This window comes from Hylobates moloch, unplaced genomic scaffold (assembly GCF_009828535.3).
Source record: "Hylobates moloch isolate HMO894 unplaced genomic scaffold, HMol_V3 SCAFFOLD_16, whole genome shotgun sequence".
Lineage (NCBI taxonomy): Eukaryota > Metazoa > Chordata > Mammalia > Primates > Hylobatidae > Hylobates > Hylobates moloch.
The window spans coordinates 14,709,728-14,733,958 of record NW_026652291.1 but is presented as its reverse complement, the minus strand read 5'-3'; the positions used below and the strand labels follow the sequence as shown (position 1 = coordinate 14,733,958).

The 24,231-nt window shown below is 46.2% G+C and overlaps 1 protein-coding gene and 1 pseudogene across 4 annotated transcripts in view; one reads left to right on the top strand and one right to left on the bottom strand.

Moving 5' to 3' along the window:
• TTC7B (tetratricopeptide repeat domain 7B) overlaps window positions 1-21,127 on the bottom strand; it is a 245,935-nt gene extending 224,808 nt beyond the window's left edge. For 3 of the 4 annotated variants that reach the window (XM_058429401.1, XM_032179321.2, XM_032179322.2), the window contains exons 1-2: window positions 20,978-21,127; window positions 15,560-15,728 (exon numbers count right to left, since the gene is read on the bottom strand). In XM_058429401.1, coding sequence (XP_058285384.1) covers window positions 15,560-15,728; window positions 20,978-21,127 — 319 coding nt within the window. The remainder of the gene's footprint in view (window positions 1-15,559; window positions 15,729-20,977) is intronic. The other variant, XM_032179323.2, reaches the window with a different exon arrangement.
• LOC116484517 (small ribosomal subunit protein uS13-like) lies at window positions 1,544-2,064 on the top strand (annotated as a pseudogene).
• Window positions 21,128-24,231: the final 3,104 nt, after the last annotated feature.

Genomic DNA, 24,231 nt, shown 5'->3' with positions numbered 1-24,231 from the left:
ACCCAAAATGTTTTGGATGGGATTATGTTCACCAAAAAACTTGTACACAAATGTTCATAGCAGCATTATTAATAGTCAAATAATAGAAACAACCTGCTGTCCACCAACTGATGAATGGATTAACAAAATATGCAAAATGGTATATCCATACAATGTAATATTCAGCCACAAAAGGAAATGACACATGCAGCAACATATAAGGACCTTTAAAACATTATGCTAAATGAAAGAAGCCAGATACAAAAAGTCAAATGCATGACTTCATTTATACAAAATGTCTAGACTAGGCAAATCTATAGAGACAGGGTATAGATTAGTGGTTGACTAGGGCTATAGAGTTGGGGTGGGGGTTCAGGAAATGGGAAGTAACTGCTAATGGGTAAAGGTTTCTTTTTTGGAGTAATAAAAATTTTCTGAAATTGATTATGGTGATGGTTGCACAACTCTGAATATACTAAAAACCACTGAATTGTACACTTTAAAGGGTCGAATTGTATGGTATATGAGTTATATATCAATAAGTCTGTTATTTAAAAAAGCTATAAACAGAATTCCGGGAAGATGGTGGACTATGAAGCACCAGGAATCTATCTTCCCACATAGACAACTACTGTACTGGCACAATCTGTTCAATATAACTATTTTGGAACTCCAGGGTCTCTTGAAGGCTTACAATTTCCAGGGGAAAGCTTGATGGTAAATTGCAGTTAATTTCAGCTTTTAGCATAGTAGAAGCTGTGAACACGTTCCTAGAGAAGCAAATATGAAGCTTGCAGGAGCTAGGGTGGGCAAAGAGCACCCTGTCCTCCAAATATTGAGTATCTGTGTTCTGATCACTGACTGCTGCTTCTGATCACAGGGGTGCAGACAAGAGGCAGTAGCCATTGTTGCTGCACCTCCCTACATTATTGCAAGCCACCCCACACACACCAACAGAAGTGACATCTAGAGGATTTAAAGGGCCAGTGCCCTTCCCCCCAGCCTCATTTTTCTCTTTCTCCCTTTTGAGAGCCAGACATTCGAGACTAGAGCATTCAAAGGCAACTACATACATGGGGAAAATTAGATGGTTGACCATGCATGCCCATGGAAAGGCACAGACTCAGAGAAGACCTAAGAAGACCCTCAAATGTATACTCCAGGCTGATCCTTGGCACAAAGACAGCCTACAATATTTTTTTTTAAATAAACAAAAACAGCAAACCCTGAGAACGGGGAGAATCCTATTCCCAGAGTTACCACATTATTAGATTCAAATGTCTATTTTTCAACAACATCAAAAAAAAAAAAAAAATCAGAAGGCACACAGACAAAAGGGGAAAGAACAGCCCATTCAGAGGAAAAGTATGTATCAACTGAAACTGTCCTTGAAAAAGACCTGATGGCAGATCTACCAGACAAAGAAACACCCATTTTAAAGATGCTCAAGGGACTAAAGGAAGATGTGGTGAAAGTCAAGAAAATGATGTATGAATAAAATTGAAATGTCAAAAAGGACATAGAAAACCTAAAAAGAAACCAATAAGAAATGCTGGATGGGAGGCCTACACGCCGCCTCTTGTGCTGCCTCCATGTCTCTAGTGATCCCTGAAAAGTTCCAGCATATTTTGCGACTACTCAACACCAACATCGATGGGCAGTGGAAAACAGCCTTTGCCATCACTGCCATTAAGGGTGTGGGCCAAAGATATGTTCATGTGGTGTTGAGGAAAGCAGACATTGACTGCACCAAGAGGGCGGGAGAACTCACTGAGGATGAGGTGGAACGTGTGATCACCATTATGCAGAATCCACGCCAGTACAAGATCCCAGACTGGTTCTTGAACACACAGAAGGATGTAAAGGATGGAAAATATAGCCAGGTCCTCGCCAATGGTCTGGACAACAAGCTCCATGAAGACCTGGAGTGACTGAAGAAGATTCGGGCCCATAGATGGCTGCGCCACTCCTGGGGCCTTCATGTCCAAAGTCAGCACACCAAGACCACTGGCCACCGTGGCTGCACTGTGGGTGTGTCCAAGAAGAAATAAGTCTGTAGGCCTTGTCTGTTAATAAATAGTTTATATACCCCCCCCAAAAAAAAGAAAGAAAGAAAGAAAAGAAATTCTGGGCTGGGTGCAGTAGCTCACACCTGTAACTGCAGCACTTTGGGAGGCTGAGGCAGGAGCATCACTTGAGGCCAGGAGCTCAAGGTTACAGTGAGCTGTGATAGTGCCACAGCATTCAAGCCTGGGTGACAGAGCAAGACCGTGTCTCAATAAAAAATAGAAGTGAAATTCTAGAGCTGAAAAAGTACAATAAGTGAAATGAAAAATTCACTAGAGGGCCTCAAAAGCAAACTTGAGCAGGCAGTAAACTTGAAGACAGGACAATAGAAATTATTGAGAATAAGTGCTATGGTTTGAATGCGTCCCATTAAAAGGATGTATTCAAGACTTAATCCCCATTGCAATAGTGTTGGGAGGTAGGGCCTAATGAGAGGTGACCATACCATGAAGACAGAGTGAGTGATTAATGCCATTATCTTGGGAGTAGATTCATTATAAGAGAGGAATTCCAGCCCCCTTTTCCTTCTTTCTCTCACCCTCTCACCTTCCATCATGGGAAGATAAGGCAAGAAGACCCTTGCCAGACGCTAGAACCTTCATATTGGACTTCCTAGCCTCCAGGAATGTGAGAAATAAATTCTTTTCTTTATAAGCTACCCAGTTTCTTGTGTTATATGACAGCAGCACAAAAATAACTGAGACACTGAAGAACAAACAGAAAAAAACATTGAAGAAAAGTGAACAGAGCCTAAGAAACATGTGGAACACCATCAAGAGAACTAACATATGCATTGTGGGAATTATAGAAGGAAAAGAGGGAGAGAAAGGAGCAGAGAGGATATTTGAAGAAATAATGACTGAAAACTTTTGAAATTTGGTGAAAGATATTAAGTGAAAAGTACAATTATCATTTATTGTACTTTTTCAGCTCCAGAATATAAACATTCAAGAAGCTCAACAAACTCCAAATAAAATGAACTGAGAAAGATCCATACCAAGGCACATCATAATAAAACTTTTGAAGGACAAAGGGAGAATCTTAAAAGTAACAAGAAGCAACTTGTCACATACAAGGGATCCTCAATAAAATCATCAGCAGATTTCTCATCAGAAACATAGGAGGCCAGATTGCAATAGGTTGATATATTCAAAGTGCTCAAAGAAACAGACTCTTAACCAATGTATTAGTCCATTTTCACTGCTATAAAGAACTTCCTTGAGCCTGTGTAATTTATAAAGGAAAGAGGATTAATTGACTCACAGTTCCACATAGCTGGGGAGGCCTCAGGAGACTTACAATCACGGTGGAAGGGGATGCAGCCACCTTCTTTACAAGGCAGTGGGAGAGAGAGAGAGAGAGACAGTGAAGGAGAAACTTCAAACACTTACAAAACCATCAGATCACATGATAACTCACTCACTTTCAGGAGAACAGCATGGGGAAAACCGCACCCATGAACAAATCACCTCCCTCCCTTGATACATGGGGAATACAGATCCCTCCCTCAACACATGGGTATTACAATTTAAAATGAGATCTGGATGGGGACACAGATCAAACCATATCAACCAAGAATCCCATATCTGCCAAAGCTATCCTTCAAAAGTGAGAGATAAATTAAGAAATTCCCAAGTAAACACAAAAGCTGAGGAGTTTTTTTTACCACTAGAACTGCCCTGCAAGAAATGCTCACAGAAGCCGTGTAAGGTGAAATGAAAGGACACTAAGCAATAACTCTAAGCTATATAAAGAACTAAGGATCTCAATAAAAGTGAATACATTAGCAATTATAAAACTAGTATTATTGTAACAATAGTTTGTAACTCCACTTTTTATTATCTGCATGACTTAAGAGACTAATATATTTTTAAATTATTACTCAAAAACTAGTATTATTATAACTTTGGCTTGTAATTCCATGTTTTGTTTCCTATATAATTTAAGAGACAATGCACTTAAAAGAATTATTAGCTTATGTTTTGGGGCATACAATGTACAAAGATATAATTTTGTGACATCGCTAACAGAAAGGGGTGGGGATAGAGCTTTACAGGAATGGAGTCTTTGTATGTTAGTCAAGCTGGTATACATTTAAGTTAGAGTGTTAAACTTTATGATATTAAATGGAATCTTCATGGTAACCACAAAGAAAATAGCTAGCAAATATACACAAAAGGAAATGAGAAAGAAATTTAAATATTTCACTACAAAAAAAATCAACTAACAAAAAAGACAATAATGCAGAAAGCAAGGGACAAAAAAGCTATAAGGCATGTAGAAAATATAGCAAATTACAGAAGTAAGTCCCTTATCAGTACCTACTTTAAATGGAAATGGATTAAACTCTCCAGTCAAAAGATGGAGATTGACAGAATGGATTTTAAAAAAGATCCAACTATATGCTGTCTACAAGAGACTCTGGATCCACAGACATAAATACACTGAAAGTGAAAGAATGGAAAAAGATATTCTGACTGGACAAAGTGGCTCACATTTCTGATCCTAGCACTCAGGGAGGCTGAGGTGGGTGGATTGCTTAAGCCCAGGAATTCAAGACCAGCCTGAGCAACACAGTAAGACTTCATCTCTACAAAATAAAATTTAAAAATTAGCCAGACATGGTGGCATGAGCCTTTAGTCCCAGCTACTCGGGAGGCTGAGGCAAGAGGATCACTTGAACTCAGGAGGTTGAGGCTGCAGTGAGCTGTAATCACACCACTGTACTGCAGCCTGGATGACAGAGCGAGACTCTGTCTCAAAACAAACAAACAAAAAGATATTCATGCAAATAGTAACCAAGAAAGCAGGGATGGCTATACTAATATCCAACAAAATAGACTTTAAATAAAAAAAGGTGTTGGATGTGGTGGCATGCTCCTGTAATCTCAGCTATCCAGGAGACTGAGGCAGAAGAGTCATTTGATATGAGGAGTTTGAGACCATCCTGGGCAACATAGGGAGACCCCATCTCTACAAAAAATAAAAAAATTAGCAGGGGTATGATGGTACACATCTGTAGTTCCAGCTACTCAGGAGGCTGAAGCAGGAGATCTCTTGAGCTCAGGAGTTCAAAGTTACAGTGAGCTATGATAGCACCACTGCACTCCAGCCTGGGCGACAGAATGAGACTCCATCTCTAAAAATAAGAAAACAAATAAGAGACAAAGAAGGATGTTATATATTAATAAAGAGTCAATACAGTAAGAAGATACAACAATTATAAACATTTACACACGTAATTACAGACCATCAAAATACATGAAGCAAAAACTTCGTACATTGAATTGAAGGGAGAAACAGAGAATTCTATAATAGTAGTTGGAAACTTCAATAACCCTCTCTTAAGAATGAATAGAACAACCAGGCCAGGCGCGGTGGCTCATGCCTGTAATCCCAGCACTTTAGGAGGCTGAGGCAGGCAGATCACCTGAGGTCGGGAGTTCAAGACCAGCCTGACCAACATGGAGAAACCCCGTCTCTACTAAAAATACAAAATTAGCTGGGCGTGGTGGCACATGCCTGTAATCCCAGCTACTCGGGAGGCTGAGGCAGGAGAATTGCTTGAACCCAGGAGGCAGAGGTTGCGGTGAGCCGAGATCGTGCCATTGCACTCCAGCCTGGGCAACAAGAGTGAAACTCCGTCTCAAAAAATAAATAAATAAAAGAACAACCAGACAGAGTAAGGACATAGAGGACTTAAAACACAATAAACCAACTAGACCTAAGAGACATAAACAGTCACTGTACCCAATTTTCTTCTCAAGTATGCATGGGACATTTTCCAGGACAGACCATGTGTTAGGTCACAAATTGAGTCAAAACGTGGTATGTGCACACAATAGAGTATTATTCTGCCTGCAAACGAAAGAAAATTCTGACACATGTTACAACATGGATGAACCTTGAGGACATTATATTAAGTGAAATGTAAGCCAATCACAAAAAGGCAAATACCACATGACTCCACTTATATGAGGTACCTAGAGTAGGCAAAATCAGACAGACAGAAAGTAGAATGGTGTCTGCCAGTGGCTGGGGGTGGGAGGGGAATGGGGAGTTATTGTTTCATGAGTTTTTAAAAGGGAAAGAGTTCTGGAGACGGATGGTGGTGACAGTTACACAGCAATGTGAAGAATACATTTAATCCCACTGAACTGTGCACTTAAAAATGATGAAGATGGGAAATTTTGTTATATGTGTTTTACCAAAATAAAATAAACTAGGGAAAAAAGCTATAGAGTATATTTATAATATGAAAACTGAAATGACTTAGATGTTTCACGGGCAGCTATTTAAAAAATATTCATAGGCCTGGCACCGTGGCTCATGTCTGTAATCCCAGCACTTTGAGAGGTCAAGGCGGGAGGCTCGCTTAAGCCCAGGAGTTCGAGACCAGCCTGGGCAGCGTGTCCAAACCCCATCTCTACAAAAAATACAAAAATTAACCAGGTGTCGTGGCGCATGCCTGTAGTCTCAGCTACTTGTGGGGGCTGAGGCAGGAGGATCTCTTAAGCCCGGTGCAGGGGATGGAGGTTTGCAGTGAGCTGAGATTGTGCCATTGCACTCCAACCTGGGTGACAAAGCAAGACCCCATCTCAAAAAAAGGAAAAAATCCATAAGGCACACCACTGTGCAGCCTTTACAAACTATGTTCTCAAAAATATCTAATGACGTGGAAAAAAAATTGTACACACATACACAGAGTGAAAAAAGAATATAAAATAGTATATAAAGCATAATCTCAATTGTATACAAAAATAGTAAATATATATACTGTGTGTGTGTGTGCGTGTGTGTGTAACAGTGGTTAACCAGCTCAAGTAACAGTATGGTGCCTGATTTTATTTATAAATATTTAAAAATAAATATTAAGTATATATATATATTTTTCTTTATTTTCCAAACAGCCTACACTCAATACACAGCTAAAGAATAAATGCTCATTTTTAAATCAAAGGGACTGCATTCAGTGTTGGCTGGAATGGGAGGAGGCTGGTTCCTCACACTGCAGGAAGGAAAGCACACAGGTACCGCCGTTCTGCAGGACAATCTGGAAATACCTTTCTTCGACCCAGAAACTCCACTCTGGAAACCTCTCCTAGGGAAATCATTAAGAACAGGCACAAAGACCAGGCTGACAGGGTACTCATCACAGCCTTGTGTATAACAGTGAAAAGCTGAAAACAACCTACATGTCCAAAAATAGAGGCTTTAGTTAAATAGATTATACTTCATCCATACTATGAAATGTTATACAGCTGCTTAAATGTTGCAGAAAGTTATCTACTGTCATGGAAAGTGTTTACGATCTATAGTGAAGTAGAAAAAGCAGGTCACAAAGCAGTATATGTGGTATAATCCCACTTTTATATAAAAAAATTCACACATATAGGAGGTGTAGAGAAGATCTGGAAGGAAATGAACTATAGTGTTAACAGCAACTGCCTTGAATAGATGGATAATGGAAATCTTTATGTTCTTTTGATTAGTCATCATTTCTGAATTTTATATAAAACACATGTATGTTGTCTATGTTAAGAATAATAAAGCTGGGTGCAGTGGCTCATGCTTATAATCCCACCACTTTGGGAGGCCAAGGCAGGAGGATAGCTTGAGTTCAGGAGTTCGGGACCAGCCTGGGCAACATGGCAAAACCTCATTTCTAGAAAAAAATACCAAAAATTAGCTAGGCAGGATGGTGCACGCCTGTAGTCCCAGCTGAGGTGGGAGGATTGCTTGAGCCTGGGAGGCAGAGGTTGCAGTGAGCCGAGATCACACCAGCCTGGCAACGGAGCAAGACCCTGTTTCAAAAAAGTAAATAAATAATAAAATTTTTAAAAAGAACAATAAAATAAAATTGTGGGGGATGAAACAAGAGATCAATACCAGGGACAGATAGAAGTATTGCTGGCTAGCTCAGCTAAGGAGCATGGCAGGCAGGGCCTTCAGGGACAGGAGGGGCAAGGCCATCACAGCCACCTGCTGCTCCCAGCCTCAGCTGTCCATGAGATCTGACTATTCAAATCCCCTTCCACTGACCTTGGATTTATAAATTCAAAGCATCTTCCCATTTTGTCTTATTTAGTCTTCTCAGTACTCTTGTGAGAGTATTATCAGCTCTGTTTTGCAGATAAGAAAAGCCAGACTTAAATCACTCACAAATCACAGAACACAATCAAGGCTAAGCAGGTTATCTCACAACAGAATCGCATCAACCATATCCTCACTCACAATGAGTGATTATGCTCCCACTGACAGGCAGCTCAGTAAAGTGGAAAGAGTATGGATGCTGGAGTCCACAGGCCTTGCTTTGAATCCCATCTCAACTCTGAAAAGCAGCCTCTTAACCCCTCTGCAGGGAATGATAATACTAGGATCCGGGATTGTTCTCAGGATAAGCACAATCACGCAGGTAAATCACCACATACCATGCCAGACTCTCCATCAGCACTCAATAAATGCTCAGGCACAGGGAACCCCTGCCTCTCAGTGCAGCTGAGCTCTCCGGCAGCTGTGAGGTTAGAAATCGGCTTCCATAAATGGGACTAACATTGAATTTCTCGCGGTTTCCAGTACCCGGCTCTGGCCCTGTCCCTGAGGCCAAACAGACCGAGTCTTTCTTCCTCCAAGAGCCCTCCACACAGGTAAGGCCTGCTCCTCCACCCCTGGAGGCTGCTCTTCCCCCAAAAAGCCCCATTCCTTCGGTGTTGATCGGCCTCACACCGTCTGGTCCCAAGGTCATCTCTAGTCCACAGTGACCCTCTCACAGAGCAGTCACCTGGCTGCTCCCCGATTTTCCCTTCTCTTCTTCCCTGCAGGGGCCACCTCAAATTAAAAAATAAAGAGCCCTGGGGCTATCTGATGAAAGGCTTATATTCGGAAGAGCCACTGCTGTGGACATCTGTCATGGACACTGGACACTGCCCTTCCTCTGATCCCCCTAATGGGACCAGCCCCTCTTCACCATGGTAACTGGATCAAGGATGAGAATGTGATCCAGTTGAGGCCAATAAGACACAACAAGAACCCGGCCAAGATGTCTGAGGATCACACCCAGGAGAATGAGAGTCTGGAGCCGCTCCGCTCACCTGGGGCCTGAGATGGAAAGCGACAAGAGGGGAGGGGAAACAGAGAGGAAGAATCCACGTCTTTGAGCCCTGAAGCCAGCTGCCACTGAAGTCAGTTTAAACTGGGGTTTCTTTCACCTACCACTGAAAAGGCCCTAATGCCCAGATCTTGGCAGAAACTAGAAAATGGATCCGCAGCGTGGCTTGGGCAGTCAGCGCTGCATACACCATTTACCCCTCTGCATATGCCTAAGGCAGGAGCTTAGGCCCTGTCCTCAGAAAGCCCTGTGGGATGGAGTTGTCGAGGCTGATTTGGATTTGCACTGTCCCCTCCACCCCCTCTGTGAACAGAGCATGCCTGCTCACTCCATCTGCCTGCCAAGCATCTGGCTGGGCCTGGGCAGAAGGGATGATGCAGGTAGCTTCTCCAGCTGCCCCTGACTTCTAGGTACTCCCCATCCTCCAACATCAGCAACAACTTTCCCTTCCCTAAGCCACACTCCAGGCCTCTGATCTTCATGTGATCTTCCCCTAAAGATTCCCCCGATAGGCCGGGCACGGTGGCTCACGCCTATAATCCCAGCACTTTGGGAGGCCGAGGCGGGTGGATCATCTGAGGTCAGGAGTTTGAGACCAGCCTAGCCAACATGGTGAAACTCTGTCTCTACTAAGAATACAAAAAAAATTAGCTGGGTGTGGTTGCACGCACCTGTAATCCCAGCTGCTCGGGAGGCTGAGACAGGAGAATCACTTGAACGCAGGAGGCAGAAGTTACAGTGAGCTGAGATTGTGCCACTGCACTCCAGCCTGGGCAACAAGAGTGAAACTCTGTCTCAAAAAAAAAGATTCCACCCGTAAATGTAGGGATCCCAGGTCCCACTTCCTGATGGCCAAACCCTCTGCCTGACAAAGCAGATCCACTAAGGCACCAATGTATTCATGGAAAAAAGCCGGCCTCTCCCCTCTCCCCATAATCGGATGTTGTTACCTGGGGCATCTGAAGAGGCCAGTCATTTGTGGTCAAACCCAAGGGATACATAAGAATAAAAATAACACATTTGTTGATCTTCCGGGCATTGTGCTAAGTGCTTGACATGTATTCACCCATTCCCTGCACAACCCTGTAAGGCAGATATTATTATTATCTCCATTTACAGATGAGAAAACAGACCCAGTGGGGTGAAAATAATTTGCCCAAGACCCTTTAGCTAGTAAGTGACAAAGCCAGAGGTCAAACCTGGACAGTCTGACCCCAAAGCTTCATGCCCTTAACCAGTGCATGGAAGAGCAATTTCCACCCAGGAGCAGGGAGGAATGGAGAAGGTAAAGGAGCTCTGTAAAGCGCCGGACATGGTGCGACCTCCTCCACCTGGGTACGGAAGTCACTTAGCTTGACGGAAAAATGTCCTGCCAAGCAACATCCCCATATCTTGGTCCTGCCCTGGATTGTGTGACATAGGGCAAGTCCCTTCTCCTCTCTGGCACAGTCTCCCCTACTGGGAAATAAAATGTCTGCATGGGAGATGACTGTGCTGGTGGGAGACGACTGTGCTGACCCCACTTGCTCTTCGGAGCCAGTCCTCTGCTTTGGTGCCATGCAATCTGGAAAGGTAGTTAATTCCCCTGCTGTTTCCAGGCCCCATTTTTAAAATTTTTAAATTTTTAAATTTCCAGTTTTAAAATTTTATTTTACTATAAAGGGAACTGTTCCTTTTGTCTCTTTTATTATGTTTCTGTTTATAAAGCAGAGATAGGTGCTTACTTTCCTCTGTGTATGCAGAAAAGAAAGCCACAGAAAATGTTGAGGAAGCCAAGTAGCCCTGTTATAGTAGGCAGCTAGTCAGGCATGAGCAGGGCAGGAGAGGGCTCCCCGCGACACACACACACACACACACACACACACACACACACACACGCCAGGAATGTCAGGTGACCATCAGGTGATGGTCAGGCAGTTGTTAACTGTTTCTCTAAAATAATAATTGGTAGCAGCCTGCATCAGGAAAAAGCAGCCTTCCAGCAGATAGAAGAAACTTGAAATTGGTGATCAGCAGCTTCCCAATAAGTTCTCAGGAGTTGGGCGAGCGGCTCAAGCATGCGCACTAAAGGGCAAAATGGCGGAGTGTAACTGGTAGATGACCTTCTTCTAGGAATGCTAGATTGGCAAGGGAAGAACGCCTTAAGTGAGCATGCGTACAACTCCAGTCGTTTCTTACATAATTCTAATGTACTGTGCTACGAGAGCATCAAATATGATTGACTCTTCCCAGGGGGCTTCAGAGAAGACAGCAATATGAGCTCGAAGGACAGAACTTACAGGAGGAAACTCGGCAAGGGTGAGGCATTAAGGCAGAGGAACCAAGGGCAGGTGTACAAATCTAGGGTATTCTTGAGTGACCTGAATGTTTTCTCCCTGAAGAAACCTTACCTGGCCCAGGCGAGTTCCAGTCCATGTGCCAATAGAGGAGAGCAATTAGGAACATGGGCATCAGACTGAGACCCCATTCTGCCACTCAGAGGAGAACAAGGGCCCTAGAGCCAGTCTCTGAGGTCAAGTCCTGGCTCAACCACTTCCTAGCTGTAGGACCCTGGGCAGGTTTACCTAACCTCCCTGTGCCCCAGGTTTATTTTCTGTAAAATGGAAAGAATAATGGTGTTTACCTCATAGGTGGTGGCAAAGACTGAATGAAGGCTGGGTGCAGTGGCTCACGCCTTCAATCCCAACACTTTGGGAGGCCGAGGTGGGTGGATCACCTGAGATCAGGAGTTCGAGACCAGCCTGGCCAACATGGTGAAACCCTGTCTCTACTAAAAAAAAACACACAAAAATTAGCCAGGTGTGATAGTGCACACCTGTAATCCCAGCTACTTCAGAGGCCGAGGCAGGAGAATCACTTGAACCCGGGAAGCGGAGGCTGCAGTAGGCCGAGATTGTGCCATTGCACTCCAGCCTGGGCAACAGAGCAAGACTCCATTTTTTTTTTTTTTTTTTTTAAAAAGAGTGAATGAGATACTGGGATAAAGGGCATCACACCTGGCACGCAGGAATCTCTCAGTACACCACGGCCACTGCTACGCTTCTGCATAACCTCACCTCGTCTCATTTCTCTCTTCTGTAAATTTGGGGTTTGGAGAGTTAAAGAGACAGGAAATCCCCTAACATAGTGCTGGCCCATAGGAGGTTCTGGGAGCTGAACCGTGCGGGCTTCCGATTCCTAATCAGCAAAGGCTAACATTGGCTGGCCAGGGGAAGGGCCTCTATCTGAAAACCCTGGCCAACTCAGACCTCAGGTCACCAGGGAAAAGTTGAGGTGACAAAGAAAGTGTGCAGGTCAATCGCGCTGCCTAGAGCAGTGTGCACATAGCATAGGGGAGGGACCAACATTCAGAGAACCCCCTGACACCAGCCTCCCCTTAAAAATCCTCAGGGACCTTGGTGAAGAAAGAAGAGCCAAGGATATCCTACACAGAGCTAGGACCGAGGGCCTCTTGAACTCCTCAGAGAGCAGGCCTGTCTCTGGGCATCTCCATGAATTGGGCCCGCAATTGCCCTGTTAGTACAAGTCACTTCTAGTCCCTCAGGGCCCACCCAACACTCAGCTTTATCTGACATTTACATCACGCTCACTAAGTGCCGGCACTGTAGAAGCATTTTATGTGTGCTATGTCATGCAGTCCTCGTGACAAGCCAATGAGAGCTTGATGGGCGGGGAAACGGGTAGAGAGAGGCTAAGGAACTTGCACAAGGCCCCAGAGCCAGCATGTGACACACAGAGTGGGACCCAGGCAGATGGTCAGGGCAGGTGCTCATAACTGTCCCTCTACACTGCCTCTCACCTGGCCCACCAGGCTCTCCAGGGCCTGGAGCCCCCAGGCTGCTGGCCACTTCCTCTAGGCAGAAGTGACCTTTCCCTCTCCCGGTACATATGTGACTCTACCTGCACTCACGGAAGTCAGAAACTAGCCAGAGCCAGGTCTCCCTTGAGCCAGCAGGTGTCCCAAGAGCCAATGTCACAACCTCATGGGTAGGGTGACCACATATCACCCAGGGCCAGGCTCAGGGCCCAAGTTGCCTGTCCTCCTTGCCCACCTTTCATGGTAACTACAAGACTGAGCTGGCAGTGCCACCTGTAGACAGTCTGCCTCCATTAAACGATCTCAGAACCAATCCTAGGATGTGGGCTCTGGGTACTGGGCAGGCCCCAAAGCCACCTCCCACCCCCAAATAGCAAGCCAACTCCTGGTACAACCCATCAGCCCCAGGGCAGTTGGGCAGGTGGAAATTGCCAGATGATGCTTTGCTGTCCTTCCAGAATACTGTTGCTGGCCATACACACACAGCTCCTGAGGCATGTGAGGTAGCCGGGTGAGCACCAGGGAGAGAAAAGCGTAGCCGTGTGGCACAGACCCCAGCACTCCCCATAGCTCAGACAGATGCAAACAAAGCCAAATGATGTCAGGACCCCAGAGGCAGCCTCAAAGGGGCATGCCCATTAAACTGCCAGAGTGCCCTGTCGAGAGCAACGGCATTTTTTCATAGCCCATGGGGACATTTAGAAGATTAATTAGAGGAGCCTGGCAGTACTCACGGGTCCCCAGGGAACTGGGTGAATACATCATCCCCATCACAAAGCTCTTAACAAGTGTGCCCCGGGCTGGGTCTTTGTTCAACGTTGCCTAAGACAACTGAGTCAGACGGGCTGGACCACCTGTAGCCCCCTCATCTCAGCCAGAAAGTGCTGGCAGCACACAATGGCCAGCTCATGACTGTGCTGGAGGGACGAGTCACCCAGGGCCCTGGCCTCTGCCAGCCACAGTCAGTCACGGTACATGGTTTGAACAGCAGATGGCCAGAAGGACAGGAGCCACTCCAGATAGTCCACTTATTGCCATGGCCTTAAGAAGTCACATTCAAAGTGTCCGTCTTCCTCTAGGAAGCCTTCCTGTCCCTGCTGGCCTGAAGTGACCTCTCCGTATTACCCATCCCTAGCTTTTACCATTTGCTGCCCTGTTTGGGCTGAGGTTTTATTTCTTATTTTATTTTTTATTTTTTTGAGATGGAGTCACTCTTGTCGCCCAGGCTTGAGTGCAATGGCTGATCTCGGCTCACTGCAACCTCTGCCTCCTGGGTTCAAGCAGTTCTCCTGCCTCAGCCTCCTGAGTAGCTGGGATTACAGGCACCTGCCACCACACCTGGCTAATTTTTGTACCTTTAGTAGAGACGGTGTTTCACCATGTTGGCCAGGCTGGTCTCGAACTCCTGACCTCAGGTGATCCGCCCACCTTGGCCTCCCAAAGTGCTGGGATTACAGGCGTGAGCTACCGTGCCTGGTCAAGATTTTAAAATATCATTGATGCAGCATTTAGAATGTGCCAGGTACTACATTAAATGCTTTACATACATTATTTGACTTAATCATCCTAATAGCCCCATGAAGTGAGTGTGATTATGCCCATTACAGATTGAGGAAGCGGCAGCTTGGAATGGTCCAATCGTCTGTGTGTCCTGTGCTTCCATACTTTTTCTTCCCATGAGATTGCATTATCTCACACTAGAGTGCAAACTGCTTCATGGCAGTGAGATATTTACACGTTCTTCTTGTCTCTGAATAGGTACACAGTTAACTAAGAGAGGACTGATTACTAGTGATTGCTATGTGTCAACCGATTAGCCTTAATCAACCCAGAGGTGATATTAATGAATAAAAACATCATCAGCCATGTGTCCAACTGACCATATGATATGAATCCCTACATGCTGTGCAGGATTTTAATTACCAAGAAAGGCCCCCGCTGAAGTTGCATATTACTTATCAAGAAACTTTGCTGAAGCTGGACAAGGTGGCTCACGCCTGTAATCCCAGCACTTTGGGAGGCTGAGGTGGGCGGATCACCTGACATCAGAAGTTCGAGACCAGCCTGACCAACATGGAGAAACCCCCTCTCTAATAAAAATACAAAATTAGCTGGGTGTGGTGGCGCATGCCTGTAATCTCAGCTACTCGGGAGGTTGAGGCAGGAGAATCGCTGAAACCTGGGAGGCGGAGGTTGCAGTGAGCCAAGATCACACCATTGCACTCCAGCCTGGGCAACAAGAGCAAAATTCCATCTCAAAAAAAGAAAGAAAGAAAGAAAGAAAGAGAGAGAGAGAGAAAGAAAGAAAGAAAAAAGAAAGAAAGAAAGAGAAAGAAAGAAAGAAAGAAACTTTGCTGAAATGTTTTTCCTTCATCCCCTTCAGTGACAGCTGATGGCCACTGGCTCAGAGGAACAAATCCCTGCTGGGCTTAGCATGACCCAGCACGTGCTGCAGGGTGGCCCCAGCAGCCTTGCTGGGAACTGCCAGGTTCATCACCAGCCAAGGGCCAGGGGTCAAACAGGCGGCTCCCAAGAGGCACTGCTGGCTCCAGGCCACGGGACACTGTGTTAGAAGGCACGGGCCTCACCTTTGGTAGAGTAGGCTTCTGCGATCACCCGCAGCCTATAGGGCGGGGCAGCTGTCAGTGGCAAGTCGTCCAGGCCCACCCGGGCGTAAATGTTCAGAGCTTCTTTATAATCACCTTCCACATAATTCAACTTGGCCATGATCAGATTGGATTCTTGTAGGAATTCTGACTAGAAGGAAAAGGAGAGAAAGAAAAGCATTTTCCTACAGTATCAGGCATGATGCTCCCTCGGAGCCTGTCCAGCTGCTGCCATAAAACCCCACAGCTCCCCGCACAAGAGCTTGGACATGAATGTTCTGAGCAGTGTTATCCACAATAGCCAAACAGTAGAAACAACCCAAGTGTCCACCAAAATGTGGGCTAGCCATAAAATGGAATATTGCTCAGCTGTAGTAAAGAGTACTGTTACGTGCCACAACATAGACGAACCCCAAAAACATGATGCCAAGTGAAAAATCCAGTCACAAAAGGCCACATATTGTATGCTTCCACATGTACGAAATGTCCAGGGTAGTCAAGTCTAGAGTTAGAAAACAGATTAGTCTTGGCTAGGAATGGGAGGTGGCTGCTGATGATGATGGGGTTTCCTTGGGAGGTGATGAAAATGTTCTAGAATTGATTGTGGTGATGGTTGCACAACTTCATGAATATACTAAAAATCACTGAAGTAGACTCTGAATGGGTGAGTTGTATGGTATGTGAATTACACTTCAATAAAGCTGTTGGAAAAAACAAACCAAAACAAAACCCTGCGGCTCTCCCTCATCAGGCCCGTGGCTGGGCTGGGCCAGCTGGGCCAAGGAAGGAAGGAATGCTTCATAAGTTAAACATGCAAGCACCTGTCTCAGAAAAGGAAGCAGCCCAGACATCCTGGTGGGTCTGGCCATGGCATTGGAGATGCACCACAACCCTGTAATCCAAATAACCAAGGAGAGCCTTCCCAAATGGATGCCAAGATCAAGACTTGCTTGCTTTCCAGGGTGAAGTTTCTCACTGAGCCACTGAAGTTTCTAAACTGAGGTGACCTGGTACCCTCCCCAGAGACTGAGAGCTGGAAGTTCTCTGTGGGCCCCCCTTCCTCCCAGTCAGCAAGGCTGGCCTGGCCAGTCCCCCTCTCCTCAAAGCCTCATCATTGCCCTCCTCCCTGACCCGTCCCCCGGCACCTAAGGAGAGAACAGGCCACCCTGCCACCTATATAAGGAAACAGATTTATCTTCCGTGGCCAGACCTTCTCCTCAGAGCCCAAGTGGTTCAAAGCTGAGGTTTTTGCTTACAGAAGCACACCATGAAACCGCACTATTTATACTGTAACCTAGAGCTTTGATGAGTGGACAACATGGCCAGGTAGCCAGGTACAGCGTGTTATAGCAGCTATCTTAGCCAGCGTGGTCGGCTTCCAGGCATTTCTTGGAAGAGGGAGGGACATCAGGCAGCATTGGAAAGGATGGTGGAGTGGGCAAGGAGGACTGATAGGAGCAAAAGTGTTTATGGGTGGCCCAAGAGAGAGGCACCAGAGGAATTAGAATTACATCTGGAGACAGAGAAATCAAAGCAGACTTAGAGAAGAGAAAAAAAGCATCCAGGCCGAGTGCGGTGGCTCACACCTATAATCCCAGCACTTTGGGAGGCCGAGGCAGGCAGATCACGTGATGCCAGAAGTTCATGACCAGCCTGGCCAACATGGTAAACCCCATCTCTACTAAAAATACAAAAATTAGTAGGGCATGGTGGTGCACACCTATAATCCCAGCTACTCAGGAGGCTGAGGCACAAGAATCGCTTGAACCCAGGAGGCGGAGGTTGCAGTGAGCCGAGATCACGCCATTGCACTCTAGCCTGGATGACAGAGCGAGACTCTATCTCAAAAAAAAAAGCATCCACCACAGGGGTTCTCCACCCAGGTGGGGGACAGGCCAGGCTTGGGTATTTTGAAAACATTTCCTAGGTAATTCTGGGAAGTCTTCCCTCCTTCCCCAGGCTTCTAGCCTCTGAGAACTATTGGATTAAAGGTGAACGGAAAGAGGAGGGGGAATGAGGAGTTAGCATTAATGGACACATCACAAGAGGTTCAGTCTGGGAAGATGCAAAGAGTCCTGGAGATGGAGGGTGGTGACGGCTGAGTGACAATGGTAATATACTTAATGCCCCTACACTGTACACTTACAAAGAGCTATAACATTAGGTTGTATGTTATGTATATTTTACCAAAAGGGAAAAAAAAAAGGTTAACGAAAGCAAACTGGAGAGCCAGGTGGAGAAAAAGCTTGAAGAAAATTGCAAGCCGAGAGGCACAGCTTGGACACACTGGAAGAGCCTCCCTGGGCGAGTCCAGTCTCCACCCAAGCACAGGAAACAGCTTGGCCAGGGCGCCTCGGCTGCCTGGGCAGTGGGAGAACAACCCCAACACAGTGTCAGGGGCCACCTTGCTCACAATAAGGAGCATTTTCTTGCCTTGAATCAGAAGCCAGATGTCCTGACTCCTAGTCCAGGACTCCTTCCATCCCACTACATGCCTGGCTGGCTCTGGTCTTCCCAGCCTCAATTCACGTAAGACAAGCTGGACTTAAGCTCAAGGAAAAGAGAAAGTTTCACGTTAGTCAGTGTGAGTAGGACAGCACACCCATGCAAAAGATGTGTGGCTTTGGAACATTCTTTATAAGACAGAGGAAGGTGAAAAACAGCAATGGGAGAAAAAAACTCTCTAGGTAGAACTAATAACATAGCAAGAAATGATGTGTATCTAGTGCTATACAGCTTTGAAAGAATTTCTCCATTTAAGCCTCAAAACAATCCTGGGTTAAGTAGGCCTGCAGCTGAGAAACACGAAGCTCAGAGAGGTTAAGTAACGTCCCAAGATCACACAGCTTATAAATCCAGAACTGGACTCAGACTCAAGCATTTTAACTTGAATTAAATTCAACAGCTGGGTGCAGTGGCTCAGGCCTGTAATCCCAGCACTTTCAGAGGCTGACGCAGGAGGGTCACCTGAGGTCAGGAGTTCGAGACTAGCCTGGCCAACATGGTGAAACCACGTCTTTACTAAAAATACAAAAATTAGCCAGGTGTGGCGGCACGCACCTGTAGTCACAGCTACTTGGTAAGCTGAGGCAGGAGAATTGCTTGAACCTGGGAGGTGGAGGTTGCAGTGAGCTGAGATGGCATCTGGGTGACAGAACAACACTCTGTCTCAAAAAAACCAAATAAATAAATAATAAAATAAATTCAATGTGTTTACTACCACACTGCGTTGTAGAGGATGGAAAGCAAAACCTGTCAGCACCTGGTGAAATGAAAGGTGAATTTTTCAAGATGAAGTTGGGGGGTGGGTAGACAGGGGAAAGAAACTGGCCAGATATCTCCCCTCACACCTTCCAGCAGGACACTTGAGTCTGGCTGGCCATCACTGTGAGCTGTGGCCCATGTGCCTGCTGTCCCTCCACCCTCTCCTGCTAATCAAGACCTACCACCTGTGTCCCCAGATCAAGACCTACCCGTGTCCACCTGTGTCATCATGCCATTGGTTAAGAACATATGAGATGAGGCCGGGCACAGTGGCTCACACCTGTAATCCCAGCACTTTGGGAGGCCGAGGCGGGCGGATCACAAGGTCAGGAGATCGAGATCATCCTGGCTAACACAGTGAAACCCTGTCTCTACTAAAAATACAAAAAATTAGCCGGGCGTGGTGGCGGGTGCCTGTAGTCCCAGCTACTTGAGAGGCTGAGGCAAGAGAATGGCATGAACCTGGGAGGCGGAGCTTGCAGTGAGCCAAGATCGCGTCACTGCACTCCAGCCTGGGCGACAGAGTGAGACTCTGTATCAAAAAAAAAAGAACATATGAGATGGAGACAGGGTTTCGCCATGTTGGCCAGGCTGGTATTGAACTCCTGGCTTCAAGTGATCTGTCACACACCAAAGTGTGGCATGGCCTTTACAGAGAAACTGAATGGGGAAAGAGAAGACCTGGTTTTTGAAGGCCAAATGCAGCAGGGAGTCCTTAAGTACCTGGGATCCCTATGCTGAGGTGACCTCTCCGGCCACCCCCTAGGGGCCTGGGGCGGGGTCCCTATGTTGAGGTGACGCTCTCCAGCCACCTCCTAGCGGCCTGGAGCTGTGTCCCATGCAGATAACATACACAGGGACCATTTTGAAAACAGCTCTCTATCAGGGTTTCCAGAAGCCTGTTGCTGCACAACTGACCAACACCAATACTAACTTACTCAAAGGTTGTCCAGGCCCTCCATTGCAGCAGAGCCAAGGAGGTGGCCAGATGACCAAGAGGAGGAACAGCTCAAATTGAAAGCTCACAGGCTTAGAGCTGGGAAGGTCCAAGCTCACCCCTTTAAAAGCCCACTCCATTCAAACCTAAAGAAACTGAGCTGCAGAGAGGCGAGTAACCTCCCCGGAGTCACACAGCAAGTCGGGAGCAGGCTTGAGTTTGCAGTACAGATATGAAAGGTAAAGCCAAAGAAAGCATGGCTTCCTGGGGGGAAGCGTGCACATGCAAACAAGAATAAAGACCGAAAATGGAGCCTCAGAGGATTCCGAGACAGGAAGAGAATAAAAATGAGAAAGAAGTCATCAAAGTTAAAAGGAAACGGAAATCAGAGCTCCAGAAGTTCACCAAAGACTGTCCTCAGTGGGAAATACATCCTGGGGAAGACAGGCAGGATGGAGCAGGCCACAGACAGCCATCTGAACTAGGGGAAGCATCTAGAGCCAAGAAAGTGTGAGCCACCCGGGGGGCAGAAGGGCAGGGTGGGAAGAGGAGATGACCCCCATGAAAAGCAAAAGGAACTGAATGAGGAGTCCAAGAAGAAAGGAAGGAAAGCCACGTGAGAGGGAAAGGAAACCTGGGTGTGATGAGACCAGAAAACAGAATGGACAGACAGGGGCAGCACCTAAGATTCCCTGTGCCACAGGGTGAGGGTCCTTGCTGAGACACGGGGAAGTTCCTGGCCCCCTCCCAACTGTGACGCCAGGCCTGCTGGCACCAGTATGGAACCTCCTACAGCTCTGGGCCATAGTGGCTTGTTACACTGATGAGCAGGAAGCTGTGCATTGAGCACCCTTCTGATTAACTTCTCTCTTTTCTAGAACTGGGTAACATGTCAGGTTAAGCTCTGGGTTATATTGGATAGCTTTAGTTCAAGCATCTGAGAGATAAGTGGCATTGTGCAGATGACGTGTCATTGAAGACTCTCATCAGAGAGACCCTATTGGCCAGAAGCCCCCACAGTGGTCAGCCAGCCTACAGATTGGCACATCCACCCAACTGGGAGCTGGACCGCTTCTAAGAAGACAAGCCATGGCGGTGTGCAGGTGAGCTCCAAACGTCACCCAGCTCAACCCTGGGCACCCTTCTCAACCCCACACTGTCCAAAGGAAGTGTTGCCTCAGCCCAGAGGCCCATGGTACCTTAAGGTTCCCTCGGTCCAGGGCGGCGGTCAGATGCTTGCGGACCTCAGTCAGCTGGGGCTTGGGGCCTCGGGGACTGGCCCCCTGCCTCAGGGGGTGTTCCTTCAGGTACTGCTCCAGCTTTGACTCCCCGAGGAGAAGTTCTGCCATGTCATCTACAAAAACAAAGTGAGAAACCAAACAAAGTGAGAACAAAGTGGGAGCAGGGAATGGCCTGCATGTAGGACCCTCCCTCACTCAAGGGACCCCAGAACCACCACACTCCGAGGCTCCAGGCCCCCAGCAAGGCCCTTCTGGAACTTCATAGCCTTCACAGGATCTAAATGGGCACCACCTCATAGTGAATTCAGTTCATTTAAAGAATGTTCCAGTAGCATGTACTCAAATAGGTGTTGGCTCAAACACTCAGTCATTTCTTTGCCAGTAGATACTTTTTTTTTTTGAGATGGAGTTTCACTCTTGTTGCTCAGGCTGGAGTGCAATGGCACGATCTCAGCTCACCGCAACCTCCACCTCCCAGGTTCAAGCGATTCTCCTGCCTCAGCTTCCCAAGTAGCTGGGATTACAGGCACATGCCATCACGCCCGACTAATTTTTTGTGTTTTTAGTAGAAACAGGGTTTCACCATGTTAGCCAGGCTGGTCTCAAACTCCTGACCTCAGGTGATCCGCCCACCTCAACCTCCAAAAGAGCTGGGATTACAGGCATGAGCCACCATGCCTGGCTGCCGGTAGATACACATTAACATGGAGAGAGTTCAAGTTCAGTAGGAAAAAAACAAAGGTGGCTTATGATGTATTCATTATGATCTTTATAAAACACACACAAACCCCAGTGTTATGTATTTTCAAGAGTGACGTGATGAAATCCCCAGCTCTGGTGCTGTATTCTGTGGAGCTGCTGGAATGTCTGTACAGACAGATCTTAAAATGAGTCTGTGTCAAAATGACCTGAATGCAAGTCTGTATTCTTGCAGAGTAACAGAGTGTTCATCTGTTTCTGTCTAAAAGTCATAACTATACAGATATCTGGGAATGCTTACATGAAGCTTTTACTCCTGAGAGCATACTACTTATGGTTATAACTTGTTGATGTCTATATTGGCTTAATTCGAATGAAAAGTTCACTCCAGGAGCAGCTCTTTGGAATCCACACCACCTCCCAGACTGTTCTGAATAAACCCAGAACAACTCATACACCAGCCTAAGCATGGTCTATTTTTCTGGGATGGGACAGAACATAATTGTATTAAAATATAAAATCAGTTTTAAAAGGTCTGTCAGGACATATCTTAAGGCCATGATAGTAGTTACAGCTGGGGTGCTGGGGAGGGGACCTCAACTGGGGTTGGTGGCAAAAATGGACTTTAGCTTTGTCTTTAACATCCTGGTCCTAAAAAGAAGACTAGATTTACCTATTATATACGCAATCTAAAATTAATTCAAAAAGTCATCAGCGAGGACCCCCTAAGATTCTGGGTGGTAAGTCCACCAAAGGTCAAGAGCTAAAACAAAAGCCTTTTCCACATGTTCTGAGAAGTTGGCCCAAAACTGCTGAATCTATAGGTCTTAGCAGTGCTCTATGTACTGGGAAGCCTAAAACAACCTTTTAGAGATAAGACCTAGAGTCCTGGGAGGAGCCAATTAACACGAAAACAGGGCTAAGTTCAGTTACTGAACTCAAGAACTCATTAGCCATCCAAGAAGAAAAAGCAAATCTGGCCAGGCATGGTGGCTTATGCCTGTAATCCCAACACTTTGGGAGGCTGAGGCGGGGGAATCACCTGAGGTCAGGAGTTTGAGACCAGCCTGGCCAATGTGGTGAAACCCTGTATCTACTAAAAATACAGAAAAACTAGCCAGGCATGGTGGTGTGTGCCTGTAATCCCAGCTACTAGGGAGGCTGAGGCAGGAGAATCACTTGAACCCGGGAGTAGAAGTTGCAGTGAGCCGATATTGCGTCACTGCACCCCAGCCTGGGTGACAGAGTGGGACTCTGACTCAAAAAAAAGAGGAAATCAGGCAAGGCTACAGCAGCATCCAATGCCAGAAGACAATGAAGTGGCGCATACAGAGTATACTGGGGTACAAAGTGCGACCCCAAGGCGTGGGGCCGGTCCAGACACCAGCCAGGCACCAAGGCAACAAGCAGCCTCCTGCCAGACACACAAGCCCTTCTCAAGAAATGAAACCCAGCTCATAAAGAAACCCAGGACTCAGGAACGAAGGACATGTGGGCAAAGGCCTGAGTGTTTCTTACAGAATACTAAATGCCCACAAGAATTAGAGCCACAGAATAAATATGAATGTCAGAAAGCAATGCGTTGCAAAAACAATCATATATCCGAAATTGGGAGGAGCTTCAGAGTGTCATGCCTTTAGCTTTCAAAACACTGTACCATGTGCTCTTAAAAAAAAAAAATCAATCTAATCTTTTACTATTTTTCAAAAATTTGTTTAAATTTTAGTGAACTCTCAGGAAATAATGAAGAACCATTTATTTAGAGCTCAAAAATTCCTTTAGGCAGGGCGCGGTGGCTCACATCTGTAATCCCAGCACTTTGGGAGGCCAAGGTGGGCGGATCACAAGGTCAAGAGATTGAGATCATCCTGGCAAACATGGTGAAACTCTGTCTCTACTAAAAATACAAAAATTAGCTGGGCATGGTGGTGCGCACCTGTAATCCCAGCTACTTGGGAGGCTGAGGCAGGAGAATTGCTTGAACCCGGGAGGCAGAGGTTGCAGTGAGCCAAGATCGTGCCACTGCACTCCAGCTTGGCGACAGAGCGAGACTCCGCCTCAAAAAAAAATTCCTCTAAATTCATTTTCCTTTTAATATTTATGAATAAACTTATTAATACTATAATAATAGACCAGTGCTGTTCAATAGAAATACATGCAAGCCACATATATAATTTTAAAATTTTGTTTTGTTTTGTTTTTCTTGAGAGAGAGTTTCGCTCTTGTCGCCCAGGCTGGAGTGCAATGGCACGATCTCGGCTCACTGCAACCTTCGCCTGGGTTCAAGCAATTCTCCTGCCTCAGCCTCCAGAGTAGCTGGGATTACAGGCACCCACCATCATGCGCAGCTAATTTTGTATTTTTAGTAGAGATGGAATTTCGCCATGTTGGCCAGGCTGGTCTTGAACTCCTGACCTCAGGTGATCCGCCTGCCTTGGCCTCCCCAAGTGCTGGGATTACAGGCATGCGCCACTATACCCGGCCTTAATTTATAAAGTTTAATAGCCATATTA